Source organism: Leptonychotes weddellii, chromosome 5 (genome assembly GCF_054177405.1).
Source record: "Leptonychotes weddellii isolate Sample4059 chromosome 5, ASM5417740v2, whole genome shotgun sequence".
NCBI lineage: Eukaryota > Metazoa > Chordata > Mammalia > Carnivora > Phocidae > Leptonychotes > Leptonychotes weddellii.
This window is the reverse complement of record NC_138373.1, coordinates 112969584-112986627: the sequence shown is the minus strand read 5'-3', so window position 1 is coordinate 112986627 and position 17044 is coordinate 112969584. Positions and strand designations below refer to the sequence as shown.

General features: G+C 40.2%; 1 protein-coding gene and 1 pseudogene across 1 annotated transcript in view; both read left to right on the top strand.

Annotated features, from left to right (window-relative positions):
* GNS (glucosamine (N-acetyl)-6-sulfatase) overlaps positions 1-17044 on the top strand; it is a 55243-nt gene that overhangs the window by 21119 nt on the left and 17080 nt on the right. Inside the window, exon 10 of the mRNA XM_081821999.1 lies at positions 4077-4178. Within this exon, the coding sequence (XP_081678125.1) occupies positions 4077-4178 (102 nt within the window). The remainder of the gene's footprint in view (positions 1-4076; positions 4179-17044) is intronic.
* LOC115938781 (U4 spliceosomal RNA) lies at positions 16386-16517 on the top strand (annotated as a pseudogene).

The following is a 17044-nucleotide window of genomic DNA, read 5'->3' as shown; positions in this document are numbered from 1 at the left end:
TCAAGGTCACACAGTAAGTGGCAGAACCAGGACTGAAAATTAACTGTCTGTTCTTAAAATCGTGTGTGTGTGTGTGTGTGTTGCACTGCTGTGCTGACAGATGCAGTGTGAGAAGTACGAAATGCTCAGCCTCCACCTAGCACAAAGAATGTCAGAGATGGTGGGCGATTCATCATGTGTTGGCAACATAGTTGTCTTGGTGCCAGTTGTCCTGTGTGAGTGGCACAGGGTTATGAGTTGGGCATAATAAGCTGAGCTGTCAAAAGCTGATGGCCCAAACAGGGCACGTTTGACCAGTGGGCTTAGCTTTGTGGTAGCTGTTGGAGAGCAGAAGCAGGTGATATGTGTGGATGCCAGAGACTGGCTTATTGAGGTTTTCTCTCCTGGCTGGAAGTTAATCTAGCTTTAGATTTGGTGGTAGAAATTCTTCAAAAGGGTTTTAAGAAAGGAAAAGGTTAATAGGAAAAAAATGACACAGCATGATCCAGGAGAAATAGAACTGAACTGGGGGGTCAAGAAGACAACATATTGGCTTTAAGACTGGCCAAATAGGCCTTGTTTCCCTGTGTGAAATTGGGAGAATGGTAAGTGGAAAATTCTCAAGTGTAACTCAGTGACACCCTGGCTTCTTCCTTATAGGGAAGATGGGGCTGAGGGGTAAATCCAGATGAAGTAGCCCAAGATGTGGGGAGTCCTCTGCTTTCTTATGCAATAGTTCATTGCTTTTCACTGCATGGATTTGGGGTGCTCTCTGGTGTGCTTGTGGTCTTTCCTTTGATAACCCTACATGAATCCTGTAATATCAGGGCTTAAATGTCCATTTGGAAACCCGATGTATCCTCCAGAGAGCTGTCTTATTTTTTCTCTGTAATTCTGTAGCTCTGTCATTCTTCTAGAGCTAAAAAATAAGCAGCTCCAAGGCATGATATCCTTTGAATTCATGCCCCAGAATTTTCTAAGGGCTTTTATTTGATCAGAATATCTATATACGTAAATCCTAAGAACATTCCCAAACTGAGGCTGTGATTTATGAAATAATTTACTTCTGTTCTTGTCAGTGCTTTTCAGTTCCAATCCATAAGTGAATCTTTAAGTTTATACTTAGTGATAAAAGCAATACCGTTTTAGGAACTTGAATTGCTAGTGTTTCTAGAAGTCATTATGATCACGGGCCTAGAGTATCCATTCTATTTCTTGTTTGTAAAAACCAGAGACAGGTAGAATTCTCTGTTGGATTCTTCACTCATACCCCATATCCACTAGAAGTCTCCCATCTTCTGACGTAGTATGCTGATTTTGAGATTCTTTATCTCTTAGTCAAACCAAAGCCTAGAAGGGAAGAGAATTTGTCCATTATTTTTTAGGGAAAATGTAATTATTGTAGATAGCTGGGAACAGAGTCCTGAGATGATGTCTGTGATACTTGGGACAAATCTTAGTGACTTTTGATTTGTACTGAAACTTACAGACCTTTCTCCCCATAGAGGAGACTGCCATTTGAGAGAGCCTCCCATCATATAGCTGATGGCTCTTAAGGCAATTCCTGATGAAACAGGCAGTCCATTTTATATCTCTGTGGGTTTTATTATTTTGGTGTTTACTTTTTTTTTCTTATAAAACTGCTTTGGACAAGTATCTGTGGATTTGGCTTTACTTCATGTTCTAGACATGACTGAAGATATTTCAGTCACACGTCAGGGTCTTTTGGCCTTGATCCAATTCTGGAGGTTATGTTTCTGCTTGTCTCTTTTTTCCTGCCATGATCTCTTCCATATTCATACCCACTCTTGTTGACTGTATTCAGAGTGGCTCAGTCTGCCTGGGAGACTTGGAATTAGGGAAGATATCTCTTACACTGGGTCTTGCATAATCCCTAGAGACATTGTTTTTTGGTTTTGGGTTTTTTTTTTTTAAGATTTATTTATTTGACAGAGAGAGACACAAAGAGAGAGGGAACACAAGCAGGGGGAGTGGGAGAGGGAGAAGCAAGCTTCCTGCTGAGCAGGGAGCCCTATGTGGGGCCCCATCCCAGGATCCTGGGATCATGACCTAAGCTAAAGGGAGACGCTTAACAACTGAGGCACCCCGACATTGTTTTTGTGGGGTTTTTCCTCAGTAACTTTTATACTTAACGATAGAAGCAGTACCATTTTAGGACTTGAATTGTTAATGTTTATAGAAGTCATTATGATCATGGGCCCATAGTATCCATTCTAATTCTTGAATCTAGAATTAGAATCTAGGGGTGCCTGGGTGGCTCAGTCATTAAGCGTCTGCCTTTGGCTCAGGTCATGTTCCCAGGGTCCTGGGAGCGAGCCCCGCATCGGGCTCCCTGCTCATCGGGAAGCCTGCTTCTCCCTCTCCCACTCCCCCTGCTTGTGTTCCCTCTCTTGCTGTGTGTGTGTCTCTCTCTCTGTCAAATAAATAAATAAATAAGTCTTTAAAAAAAAATAGAATTAGAATCTAGTTCTCTAACTCTTATCACTTAAGTATAAAAGTAAAGAAAGGATTCCCTTTCCCGTGAGTGGCTTACCATTGAATGGTAATTTCTGACAGCTCAGCGTTAAACTAATTGATTCAGAGCCAAGATAAGTATATCACTCTGCCCTACAAGAGCCATCATAGCTGCCAGGAAACCTGGCCCCTGAGGAACAATGCTCTGAAGATGTTTTCTTGCCTTTTATGTCTGTACTTTTGGTTTGTTTTTAAATGACAAGTTCCTGTGTTAGGTTTTATTTTTTTCATCCCCCTTTGGCCTTTGCTCTCAGTTTTCTCAACAATCCTGAAGACTTTTATTTCCTTTCAGTAAATGGTAGCTTTTCAAGTTACCAGCTGTTGATTTTGTTTCGATTACTTCTCTTTCACTTCCTCATCTGTAAAACAGGGGAAATACTGCATCCTAGGGTCGTGGTGAGGATTAACGGAGGATAAACTGTAAGGACTGGCACAGAATAGGTGCTCGGTAAACATTAGTTCCCCTGGTTTCCCTGGTGGATTGTCTTCACCACTCTGAAAGCTTTTCCTAGCCTGTGATTTAAGTGACTTTAGGTGTATGCTTCGGCCCTATGTAGGCCTACAGTGGCCACCAGCCACTGCGCCTGTTGAGCCAAAACATGGGGTAGTCCAAACTGAGATGTGTTACAGATTTCAGACTCGGTTCAAAAATAAAAGATAAAATCTCATTAAATTTTTTATATTGCACATTTGAAATAGTACTATTTTTGATATATCAAGTTAAATAAAATATATACAATGAATTTCTTCCCCTTTTTCTTTTTACTTTAATGTGGTCACTAGACAATCTTAAATTACATACGTGGTCCCATTATATTTCTATGGGACTATGCTGGTTTAGGTCCTAGAGGATTTGTATACAGAAGGAAAATAGTCTAATAAACCAAAGAAATAAGGCAAGGTATAAATGCAGGACAGTAACCTTAATTCCTAGAGTGTTTATTTATCACATCTTAGTTTTGTGCTCTTTAAGGAAACTTTTATCGATGCACTGTTGGAATGAGTTTTCTGCAGTCTCCATAGCCTGTTGCAAACAAATTTTTTTTAATCCCCCTCCTTCACCTCCCTATTGCAAACATTTTTTAGTAGCGTTATCACTTTGAGAAACTACAAAAAGGGCTAATATCTTCCTTGGTAAGAAGCATGTCAGGAGTCCATTTGAAATGAAATGTAGTGAACTGTAGAAATACAAGTTGTAAACACTTTGTATAAAATAATTAGCCCAACAGTTTCTCATGATTCTTCAGACTTGGGGCAGTCCCAAAGAAGTTTCGAAAAATGTTTTTTGATCAATAACAGTATAGGTTGAATAGATACATAACTTCCCAGGGGCATGTATTACAAATCTCATAAACCTTTATGTTTTGTTTTTTGAATTATTGTAGTTAAATGAATCAATGAATCAGTAAGACCTCAGTAAGTCTGGGCTGTACAAAAGATAATAACAACAAATGCTGTTTGTCTCATGGGTGGGGTGGGGGAAGAGTTTTATTATAGATAGAAAAGGAAAACCAGACCAGCTGTGTTCTAGATTGCTTGTTTTTTTTTTCTCATTCTCCTAGATGCTCGTTGCCAACATTGACTTGGGTCCTACTATTTTGGATATTGCTGGATATAACCCAAATAAGACACAGATGGATGGGATGTCTTTATTGCCCATTTTGGTGAGTATAAAGCCCTCAATCAGGCCTGAGCCAATACTCTGAAATAAATTCCAGGTTGTACAAATTTAGAATTAAAATTTAAATCTTAAACTGTGAAATTTGAGGAACAGAGAATAGAATTTTTCTCTTCTCTGTGGTGGGAAGGAGTCTTCTAAAAGACTGATTGGACCACTTATAAACAGATCTGTATCCTCCCTTCTTCCCTTCTCCCCCTCCCAAAAGCCCATCATAAACAAAGTGAGGACAGATGACAAATTGGGAAAATATTTGCAACATATATGAAAAAGGGTTCTTGGTCATAATAGATGAGTTCTTGATCAAAATAGATGAGTTCCTAGAAAGCAAAGATTAGTATCCCAGTAGAAAAATGGGCAAAAGAAGGGAACTAATCAACTCATGGAGGAATTAGAAATGGCCACAGTAAATGCAAAAAAGATTGCTCCAGTACTGATCAAAGAAATGCTTAACTGAAGGAGGCCTTTATTGCCTACAGAACTGGCAAAGATTAAAAAGATTTATACCCAAGTATTTGCAGAAGTCTGAAAAATGAAAACTACTCAGACTGATTCATAAAAGTGTAGTCAGTATGAGCTGTCAAGAGGCTAATTTGACAAGACCTTTCACTTCAGAATACATACTTTAAGGCACACCTTACTGGCTCAGTCAGTAGAAGATGTGACTCTTGATTTAGAGGTTGTGAGTTCAAGCTCATTGCTGGGTGTAGAGATTAGTTAAAAATAAAAACTTAAGGGCACCTGGGTGGTTCAGTTCGTTAAGCAACCGGCTCTTGATTTCAGCTCAGGTCATGATCTCAGGGTCCTGGGATCGAGCCCCCACTTGGGGCTCCCTGCTTAGTGGGGAGTCTGCTTCAGGATTCTCTCTCTCCCTCTGCCCCTCACCCTACTCTTTCTCTAAAAAAATAAATCTTTAAAAAAATAAAATAAAATCTTTAAAAAAAAATAGAAAACACATATTAAGCGGTTCCATCTGGGAATTTATTCTAAAGAAAAAAAATTAACTCGGAGTATTTGAGTACCTACTGTGTGTCTGGCACTGCACAGAGCTAAGGATCTGTGGAACAATCAATATTAAATTGGAAGGATCAGTATTAAAATGTGTTAGCCATTTATGGTAACTCATTATAGGTGACTATTAATCATTGATTTGTCTGAATGTGTTACAATTTATTATTAGGTAGTATGTGCTTCATACAAGAGAATACATGTCACTCACGTAAGTTATAAAACACAAGAAATACCCAGGAACTCATCATCCCATTTAAGAACTCAAATATTCCCAGTACTAGTGCATCTACCTATATGCCCCTTCCCATCCTACCCATCTATCCCTTGCCTGCCCCATAGGAGTGATCATATTCCTGAATTTCATGGTTATCATTTTCTGGATTTTATTTTTTAGTAATTGTCATGTATTTATCCTTAAGGTACCTTAGTTTTGATACTTTTTTTGCACTCAAAAAAAAATAATAATAATAATGTAATCTGGGACTTTTTCAATTCAGTATTTTTCCCAAACTTATACATGTTGTTCACAGATGCCTGATACTCCATTGTATGCATCAAAACTTAATTATCTGTTTTCTTATTAGTCGATAGACCTTTCTGTTGTGCTAGTTTTGTTTTAGGAACAGTGCTGTTGGGCACCTGGGTGGCTCAGTTGATTAAGCGTCAGCCTTCAGCTCAGGTCATGATCTTGGAGTCCTGGGATCAAGTCCCACATCGGGCTCCCTGCTCGGCGGGGAGTCTGCTTCTCCCTCTCCCGCTCCCCCCTCTTGTGCTGTTTCTCTCTCTCACTCTCTCTCTCTCAAATAAATAAATAAAATCTTAAAAAAAAAAAAAAGGAACAGTGCTGTTAGAGCATATTTATACATGTCTTCCAGTGAACCTGTGTATATACCAATACAGGAACTGCACGTTGTAATTTCTACAGATATTACCAAGTTATTTTTATAAAATGGTCAATTTACATTCCCACCAGCAATGTATGAGAATTCCTTTTGTTCTGTAAGAAACCATCAGACAACTTAATTTTTGCCAATCTAGTAGATAGAAAAGACCAAAATTATATTTGGTCCTACTGTGCATTTCCTCATTTATTAATGAAATAAATCATTTTTAACTGTTTAATTCACTTAATTCATACAATTCATTAATTTAAAGTTTATAGTGCAGTAGTTTTTGGTATATCAGAGTTGTGCCACCATACCATAATCTAAATTTAGAATCTTTTCATCACCCCAAAAAGAAACCCTAGATCCACCAGCAGTCTCTCCCCCATTGCTCCCTCTCCCAGCACCAGGCAAGCACTGATCTACTTTCTAGTGCTATAGATTTGTCTATTATGGACATTTTGTATACATAGAATCATGCATATGTGGCTTCTTGTGACTGGCTTCTTACACTGAGTGTAAAGTTTTCAGAAATACCCACTTTGTCCCATGTATCAGTATTTCATTCCTTTTTATTACCAAATAGTATTCCATTGTGTGGGTATTCCACATTTGTTTATCCATTCCTCAGTTGGTAGGTTGTTTTCCCTTTTTGGCTATTACGAGTAATACAGCTGTGGACATCCTGTGTACAAGTGTTTGTGTGGACAAATGTTCTCAGTTCTCTCAGGTACATACCTGTACACCTAGGAATAGAATTGCTGGGTTGTATGGTGACTTCTCTTTAATCTTTTGAGGAACTGCGAGATTGTTTCTAAAGTAACTGCACCATTTTGTATATTCCCATCGGCAGTGTACAAGGGTTCAAAATTTTCCACATCCTTTCCAGCACTTGCTGTTAGCTGGCTTTTTATTATATTGTAGTGGGTATGAGGTGGTATCTTATTGTGGTTTTGATACACATTTCCCTGATGGCTAACGATGTTGAACATCTTGTGTGTTTATTGGACATTTGTGTATCTTCTTCGGAGATTGCCTTTTATGTTGCTTCCCTTGTGAAATACCTCTTTTCGCCCATCATGTTCTCCCTGTTTGTGACTTGTCTTTTCTCTACATAGGAGATATGAGAACCCAGGTGTTAAATGTATAAATCATTTCTTTTATGGTTAGTATTCTTTGTATCTTGCTTATAAAATTGCTTCTGAACCTTGGATCAAAACACAATTCTCCTAGGTTTTCTTGGAAAAGTTTTGTACTTCTGCCTCTTACATGAAAGTCCTTGATGTACCTAGAATTGATTATCTGGTACAGTAGGAGTCAGGGATCCAATTTCTTTTTTTTTTTTCCTTTATATATACTCAGTTGTCTTTTCTGTTCCGCAGATCTGACAAGACACTAGTAGCATTTTGTCTTGTTATAAAGCTGTGTAATTAAATCTTTGTAAAGGCAAACCTCTCTGCCCTTGTGGGGACCCTAGCTACCACTCTTCCATACAAACTTTAAAAACAGCTTTTAAGATTAACTGAAAATTCATGTTGGATTTTTGGTTGGAATTGCATTGAATCTATAGATCAGTAAGAGGAAAATTTACATCTTTTAACGTTCTCCCACAAACTCTATATAGTATGTACCTTATTTATTTCTAGTTAGGAAAAAAAATCTTCACTGTGGGGGTGAAATTACTATGCAGAGTATACAGTTGATCCTTGAACAACATGGGTGTGAATTGTGTGGGTCCACTTACATGCAGAGTTTTTTTTTTTTTTTATAAACATTGGAAAATTTTTTGGAGATTTGCCACAATTTTTAAAAACTAGCAAATGAACCATGTAGCCTAGAAGTACTAAAGAAAATAAGAAAAAGCTAGGTATGTCATGAATGCATAAAATATATGTAGATTCTATTTTATTACTTATTACCATAAAATATATACAAATCTATTGTGAAAAGTTAATCAAAACTTACACAGAATATACATGGCACCATTTAGTCGAGAGAAATATAATGATGTAGTATTAAATCATAACTGCATAAAATTAACTGCGGTACATACTGTATTACTGTATAATTGCCTACCCACCTCCATTTGCTGTTACAGTGAGCTTAAGTATCTTATCTGCTTAAAATGCCATGTGATGCTAATCATCTCTGCATGAACAGCTTGTCTCTCCAGTAAATTGGGTATCACCGTAAAAAGTGATCTCTTCCAGTTCTTGTGTATTTTTCATTGTGTTTCATGCAATACCATAAGCCTTGAATAACACCATGGGACCCATGCAAAGTGCCAGTAGGGATGCTGGAAATGCTCCCAAGAAGCTGAGAAAAGTTACGACATTATAAGAAAAAGTTGAATTGCTTGATATATGTACCGTAGATTGAGGTCTGCAGCTCCGGTTGCCCACCATTTCAAGATCAATTTATCCAGCATAAAGACCACTATGGAAAAAAGAAAAGGAAATTCATGAAGCCAGGTGTGAAAACCTTACACTTTTTGCAAAATACTTTTTTATCTTTTATTGAAAATGTAGCTTTGTGTAGGTGCAGGATTGCTGTAAGAAAGGCACAGCTGTAGACTCTAATATGATTAAGTAAAAGCAAAGTCATTATATGACAACTTAAAGCAAAAGGAAGATGAAGGATCTAAAGCTGGAGAATTTAATGCCAACAAAGGATGGTTTGATCATTTTAGAAAGAGATTTGGCTTAAAAAATGTCAGTGTAACAGAAGAAGTAGCTTCCGTTGACCAAGAGGCAACAGAAGTTCCCAGATGCCATTAAGAAAATCATTGAGGGGCGCCTGGGTGGCTCAGTTGGTTAAGCGTCTGCCTTCGGCTCAGGTCGTGATCTCAGGTTCCTGGGATCAAGCCCTGCATCAGGCTCCCTGCTCAGCAGGGAGTCTGCTTCTCCCTTTCCCTCTGCCCTTCCCCACCCACACCTCCACACCCTGCTCGTGTTCTCTCTCAAATAAATAAGATCTTAAAAATCATTGAGAATATTTATCTGAACAGGTTTTTAGTACAGGTAGAAGTTCCCTATTGTGGAGAAAAATGCCACAAAGGACATTTATTAGTAAGGAAGAGAAGCAAAAACCAAGATTTAAGGCAGGAAGCTATAGGCTAACTCCTACTGTTTTGTGCAGTTGGATTTATAATCAGGACTCCTGAGCCTTGAAGGGAAAAGATAAATACCAGCTACCAGTCTTTTGGTTGTATAAGAAGACCTAGATAGTGAGGACCCTTTTTCTGGATGGGTTCCATCGATGTTTTGTTCCTGAAGTCAGGAGAAAGTACCTTGCCAATAAGGGACTGCCTTTTAAAATTCTTTTGATATTGGACAATGAGGATGGCCACCCGGAACCCCATGAGTTCAACACTGAAGGCATCAAAGTGGTTTACTTGCCCCGAAACACAGTGTGTCTAATTCAGTTTCTAAATGAGGGGTCATAAAGACCTTTAAGGCTCACTACACACAGTACTCTATGGAAAGGACTGTCAACACTATGGAAGAGAACCCTGATAGAATATCATGAAAGTCTGGAAAGATTACACCATTGAAGATGTTGTTATAGAAAAAGCCATCACGGCCAAAACAATAAATTCCTGCTGGAGAAAACTGTGTCCAGATGTGCCTACCTTCACAAGATTTATAATAGAGGAAATGGTAAAAGAGATTATGGATATAGCGAAAAGTGGGGAGGGGGGAGTGTTGAAGGGTTTCAAGATCTGGATCTTGGAGAATTGACATCAGTCTGGCAGAAGGGTTATTCAAGACTGCTTTTGACTTCTTTAATGACGTGGACCCTTCTATGATACAGGCACTGAAGCTAAATCAATCAGTGGAAGAAGGATTGGTACCATATGGAAACATTTTTAGAGAAATGAAAGGCAAAAAAGTCAGACCAAAATTGTGATGTATTGTGTAAAGTTACACTGAGTGTGCCTACCTCCCCTTCCACCTTGGCCACCCCTGAGACAGCAAGACCACCCCTCCTCTTCCTCCTCCTCAGCCCATTCAACAAGAAGATGACTAGGATGAAGACGTTTACGATGGTCCACTTAAGGGTGAACAGTCCCCACGCCACAGATAATAAATTTACATTGTGTAGGTTTGTGTCTTTGTGCAAAAATCTAAGAACTGTGTCAGCAGCATCACCCAAGTATTCACCGTGTAGAACATTGTGTACGAGACTTGATGGACATGGGTAGCCTATCCTTACATAGGCAGAAGGTGAGTGGTATTTAATATAAAATTAGTAACATGTTAGTTTGCTTACTGTCTTTGCCTTCCAAGAATTACATTACCATGCACTCTGTCTCTCATAATGGGAGAAACTGAGTATCAGCCTCGCATCGCCGGTAAGAGTTTTGTAATGTAACAATGTTTCCAGTGCTGTGTTATGAATATGACATACCATTGTCTGCCATAAGTTTTTTTTTGCCCTAAAAATTTATAACCGTTCATTAAGCTAGGCTACCGTGAATGAAGCAGCTGTGTCAGCCACACTAGGTTACCATAAAGCAAAGGTACTGCTGCTGCTTTGTTACCAGTGCATGAATCGTTATACCTGTAAATAAACATGAATTTCTTTTTCATGTTTTTCATTTTTGATGTCTAGTGTTGGTAATATGTATAACATGTACAGTGTGTTGTATAACGTGAGATGGTAATGTAGGTAGGAAAGACAGATCATCTTGTAAACAGATGACAAACTTACGGTGTGAGAAATACAGTGCTATAAATGTTTTCTCTCCCTCATGATTTTTTTTTTTTAACATTTTCTTTTCTCTAGCATACTTTATTGTAGGAATCCAGCATATAATACATACACAAGACGTGTTAATCGGCTATGTTGTCAGTAAGGCTTTTAGTCGGCAGTAGGCTGGCAGTAATTAAGTTTTTGGAGAGTCCGAAGTTCTACTCGGATTTTCAACCAGGTAGGGTGTCGGTGCCCTTAACCCCTGTGTTGTTCGAGGGTCGACGGTACTTAATTTCTCTGCACAGTCGTGGAAGTGCCACCAGGACTCAGCTCTTTTCCTAGTTCCTGTTTTGTTTTGGATACTACTCTAGTGAAATTACTGGTGTTTATGGTTGCAGAGCAGTTCGTGCTGTTCCAGCTCTAGCTCTGCCCTAAGTATCTGCTAGCCACGTGTAGCTATTTAGGTAACCCAGACTAAAATGAAAAATTCAGGTCCTCCGTGTCGCTAGCCAGATAGCCAGTGCTCAGATGCCATTGTATTTTTTTTTTTAATTTTATTTATTAGACCGCACGCACAAGCCGGGTGAGAGGGAGAGGGAGAAGCAGACTCCCCGCTGAGCAGGGAGCCCGATGCAGGGCTTGACTCCGAGACCCCGGCATCATGACCTGAGCCCAAGGCAGACGCTTAACCGAGTGAGCCACACAGGCGCCCCAGAAGCCATTGTATTGCATAGCACAGATACAGAACATTTCAATCAGAAAGTTATGGATAGTGCTGCTAGAGACCAGAGGCTGGCAACCCCTGTGGGACAAATTTAGCCCACCCCCATTTTTGTAAATAGTGTTCTAGTAGAATACAGTCACACTCTTCCATGTATATATTGGCTAGGCCTACCTTCCTGGTACAACAGCAAAATTGAGTAGCTGCAGCAGAGACTATATAACCATAAACTCTAAATATTTACTGTCTGGCCTTTGACAGAAAATGTTTAATGAGCCTTCCTGACCATGCTGATTGACATGGGATATAACCTGGCCCTTGGGATTTTTAAAGCTCCCCTAGTGATTTTATTATGTAGCAAAGTTTGAGAAAACTTTATGTGACTTAGATTTCTGAGCCCTTGACCTGCATGGGATTGTTCAGGGTTCATTATAGAATAGTGGGTTAGAAAATGCATTCCTGTCTCTGCATCCCCCTTTCCAGGCAGCTGTGGCATTCCGAGGCCTTGCACAGGCTATCCCTCATTCCCACTGTGCACATCAGGTTATGTGGGTCCACTTACATCCTTAGTGCAGCAGTTCTCAGACTAGCATTTACACGGGGTTTAGGACAGTCCTATTTCAAGCTAGGAGGTTTCCCACCCCAACTAGGAATTAAGAATTTGCATTTGCAGTAAGGACTCACATGATGCTAATGCTGCTGGGGGAGCACCTTGAGAACCATTGTTTCAGAGTTGCTTCTCACATTTTACTGTGCATATGAATCACCAGTGGATCTTATTAAAATGCAGACCATGGCTCATTAAGGATAGAGTAGGGCCTGAGATTGTGCATTTCTAACGAGCTCCCGGGTATTGCTGGTAGACTACTGTTAAAAATCCAACTGAGTAAATTTAAAAATCAAATTGGCTTCATTCAGTGATTCATTATTTGGGCAGCATCTCATCTGGTAATAGAAAGGAGCTCCACCAAGCTGTAAAAAATCAAAGGTTTTTAAAGGCAGAAATGGGGCAGAAGAAAAATGATTAACAAAGAATGCATTGTTTCAGGTAAGGCTGCCCTCCTAAGTGGAATGGAAGGGCCCAATGGGCAGATTACCTAATACTGACCAGATAATTCCAGGTTGACTGATCCAGGTTAAGGGGGGTAGAGAGGGATGGGGGTTGCAACTGTCATTAGGTATTAAGTCTTGGTTTGCCAGCATGGGGTTCAGCACAGGTGACTCCATTTTGGGCCTGTTGTCTCTTTTTTAACAGTTTACCCCCTTTTGATCAAACTGTCATCTTAACTGAGAGATGTGATAAGAATTTAAGGCATTAGTGTTACTCTCAACTTCTGCTCTGTAGTTCTCGCAGCTTTTGTCCATCCTTTGTGTGGTATTCATAGGTCATGACGTCTTTTGCTTAATCTCTATGATAGTCACAGGCCACGACTTCAGGTTCAAAATCCTTAAGTCAGTCATTCTCTGCATTCCTTTTATGACATTCCAGTTTAGGGAGGTCATTTGACGGTTAGTGGCTGTGAACACACATTTAAAGCTTTTGAGAGAACACCAGGAAGATTATGATTATGAACAGGATAATTCCAGTGTTTGGAGTCCCCAAGACCCAGACCAGTCAAAATCAAAGACCCCGCTGAAGGAGTCACCTTTTTGAGCCAAGTAGCTTTTCAGTAATCTTACACAACTGAGTTTCAGCTTCTCCAGAAGTGTTAATCCAGCAGTAGCAGTTGATGTTGGCCATAGCTCAGACGTCTCCGTGTTCAGCCAAAATATAACCAGGGGCTCTTCTATTAACAATAACAACTTTGGCCAGAGAGTCTAAGGATCTTTGTTGAACAGCTGTTGTCTTAGCAATGGATTCTGCAGTATCTTTGAGTTAAGGTTTCTAATCATACTCTAACTTATATTAACTGAGAGCCAGAGAAGTATGCCCCTGCAAAAGCAGGTGATTCCTGTGTCATGAATGTCTCCTGGTAATTTCTTTCTAACTTGATGTATAAATCCAAGGGAATCAACCAGTGAGGTATCATAGTTCATTCTGGAAAGTAAGGGGCACAGCTAGATGACCCAAGACATTGCCCAGCTATGTGCCAGCTGTCTAGGCATTCAGAGGCCCAAGGAGAGTGAGAACCACAAAGACAAACCCTGTCAGGGTGCAGACCATCTCCATTAAAGTGGTCCTATTAATGGAATTGTTCACAGAGTTTACTGCATTTACCCGTTCAAGCCAGGGGTCAGTTAGGTTTTCAGCACAGATGGGAAGAAAATCTCCTAACTTGCAATAGGGTCGCTCTGAATGCCTTGCAAAGATGTGTGCTGCTGGTGAGATCTTTGAGTGAATCATGAGAAAATGGGGGTGCACGTGTACCAAGATTTATGTAGATATTTGTGTCTGATTGGGCACACAGCAGTTATAAATGGAGAAAGGTAAAAAGGCACAGGATGTTCTAGCCATAAGAGTTGAACTTGGTAAAAAAAGCTTTTTAAAGGGCGAGGGGGGAGGTAGTAACATTGTAGTAATTGGGAAGAGAAGAGAGATTGGTCACAGGGAAGACCAGGGGATCTCTAGCCTCTTGGATAGATCAGAGTCTTTGATGACAAATCCAGCAGTCTGAAAGGTTACTAAGCACTGGCCCGGGAGATAACAGATCGAGGCTGTTACCTTTCCAGGGCAAGACCAGAATAAAGGAAAGAAGGAGAAGGAAAAAGAGTTTTCATGTTCAGTTAAAGTATGAAATCTTGATCCAGAGGGAAGCAGTCTACTTTGAAGTCACCTGCTTCTCGGCCTCATCAATTTGATTTGGAGGTTTAGAGTTTGAAGATCCCATTAGTTCTCTCAACCTTGCCTGATATAATCAAGGGTGATCGGCACAGTGATCATTTAAAGAGGTTTGCAAGGCTTTCGTTAAGGCTTGTATGATTTGCCCAGTGAGATGGGTGCCTCAATCACTGGAATTTATAGAAGGTATACTGCAAGTGGAAAACATGTTTTCTAACAGTCTCTTTGCTACTGCAAGGGCATCAGCCTTGCAGCAGGGAAAGGCTTCAATCTATCTGGAAGGCATGCATACAAGAACACAGGGATAACCCATACAAGGTAGCAACTGAATGAAGTCCATTTGCAGTTGTTCAGGGCCAGAAGGAGGAGGTTTGAGGCCTCTGGGAACAAAAATTGTTTTTCCAAGATTGCAGACCTGATAGGTCAGACATTTAGATGCAGATGAGGCGGCAGGAGCAGAAAGAGCACAAAGGAGTTAGTCTGCTTGCAAAAGTGTTGGGTCAATTCTGAATTGAGAAGACTTGAAGCTGTGTTTGGAGTTTACAAAGAAATGTCATTTCCTAACGTTAAATTCACTGAGACTTCTATAGCTGCAGCCTTATGGCGGCTGGAACAGGCTCAAGCAGTGGAATCCAGTAACATAGGCAGTAACAGGCCTATGTTTATTGCCATATTCTTGCAGGAGCATTTCCACTGCTTGGTTATCTCTTTCTTTTTTTTTTTTTTAAAGATTTTTTATTTATTTATTTGAGAGAGAGAATGAGATAGAGAGAGCATGGAGGGCGGGAGGGTCAGAGGGAGAAGCAGACTCCCTGCTGAGCAGGGAGCCCAATGCGGGACTCGATCCCGGGACTCCAGGATCATGACCTGAGCCGAAGGCAGTCGCCCAACCAACCGAGCCACCCAGGCGCCCTGGTTATCTCTTTCATGCACAAATGAGGTGAAAGGGTTGGGTTTGGTAACTCTAGGGCAGGTGAATCTTCTGGTGCTTATTTTTGTCTTAAAAAGGTCTGCTCATGTTTATCTTCCCATGCAAGGGGTTCAGGGACTGGAATTTTAGTAAATTCATAAAGTGGGGAAGCCAACAGAGAAAATTTAGAAACCCATAATGTGTAATAGCTAGCTAAGTTAGAAATCCACAAAGCTGTGCTCAGCTTAATCCTTTTTCCAAATAACTGGATTCCTTTAGTGCTTAATTATGACCTGGGTAATCAACAGTGTCTAGAAAGAATTGTGATTTTTTTCCTCAGAGACTTTATATCCCTTTTCAGCAAACTGCTACAGCAAGTAAATGGAATCCTTTATGGACACCTCTTTGGTAACAGCATAGAAAGAGAAGGTATGCATATTGTAAAAGGACTGATTTCCCAGGGAACTGGAGGGTAATGAAATCTTGGTGGAGTACATGGGGATAATAAGGGACCTCGATGAATCCTTGAGGTCTGATTGGTATATTATTGACTATTCCAAGTAAAAGAAATTGATATTAGCTGTTGAAGTCCACACAGATGCTGGAAAAGGCTAAAGAAGTCTACGACAGTGAACCATTTGAGTCTGGTAGAACTTTTGACAAAAGGGTGTTTGGGTTTGGAACAACTGGGAAATAGGGAATAAATCGTTAATAGCTCTCAGGTCCTGGACAAGTTGCCATCCCCTCCCATTATGTTTCCAGACTGGCAAATTATGCATGCTGCAGGGGCTAGAACAGGGAATGATTAACCCCTGCACAAGGTGTGAGGCCTTGTATGGCCTCGTGCCTTAATGGATAGTAGGGCAATACAGGAGTAGGTTTAGTCCTGTCTGTCCAGAATTAGAAGTGGCCCACAGATTTTTCAGGCATCTCAGTTAAATTAGAGGATTTCTGTTGGAATTCTTCCTCATCTGTATCAAAGACCAATCATAAAGATTATAAGATCAGGTTCAGGTTGGTCAGGAAATTCTAAGGTGAGGTCACATTAGAAGCAAAATTTATTAGCCCCTTTAATTTAGAAAGGAGATCTATTCCTAATAAATTGGGGCTGTATCACAGAGCAAAAAAGGCAGCTTTTTAGTAGAAGGTCCCAAAGTCATTTGTACTGGTCAAGATAGAAATTCTATCTGAACAGCTTTGCACAGTGGCAGTATCGTAGCCAATTGAGGTTTATCCGAGGCATGATTATTGCTAATTCAAAGAAATTCTATCTGAACTTTATTAGACATCCCTGGTATATAAACCTTCTTTTCACTCTAAGGGATTTGTTGTCCTATGAGAGTGGGGTTTAGGGGCACCTGAGTGGCTCAGTCATTAAGCGTCGGCCTTTGGCACGGGTCATGTGGGATCCAGCCCCACATCGGGCTCCCTGCTCGGTGGGGAGTCTGCTTCTCCTGCTCCTTCTGCTTGTGTTCTCTCTCTCTCAAATAAATAAAAAAAAAAATCTTTAAAAAAAATAAAGTAGAAAGTGTAGCCCTGGTATCTACTAGAATTTAGCAAAGTACTTGATTAATTTTTTTTTCCCCTTGGATGTTTAGGGTGTTACTGATAGCAGTTTACTGGAGGGTCCCTTGGAGCCCAGTTTTGGGAATGGCCCATATGGGAGCTCTTCCTTGGGGACACTGAGGGAAGGACCTTTGAGGATGGTTTCTCTAAAGTGCCCCAGTTGATTACAAATGAGATAATGGGCCCTGGGCCAGCCATTTGATGATGGACTTCTAGGAGGGTATGATGTGGGAGACCCGGTAAGGCCCTTAGTTTGGCAGACCTTTGTTTATGATTTTTTTTTTTT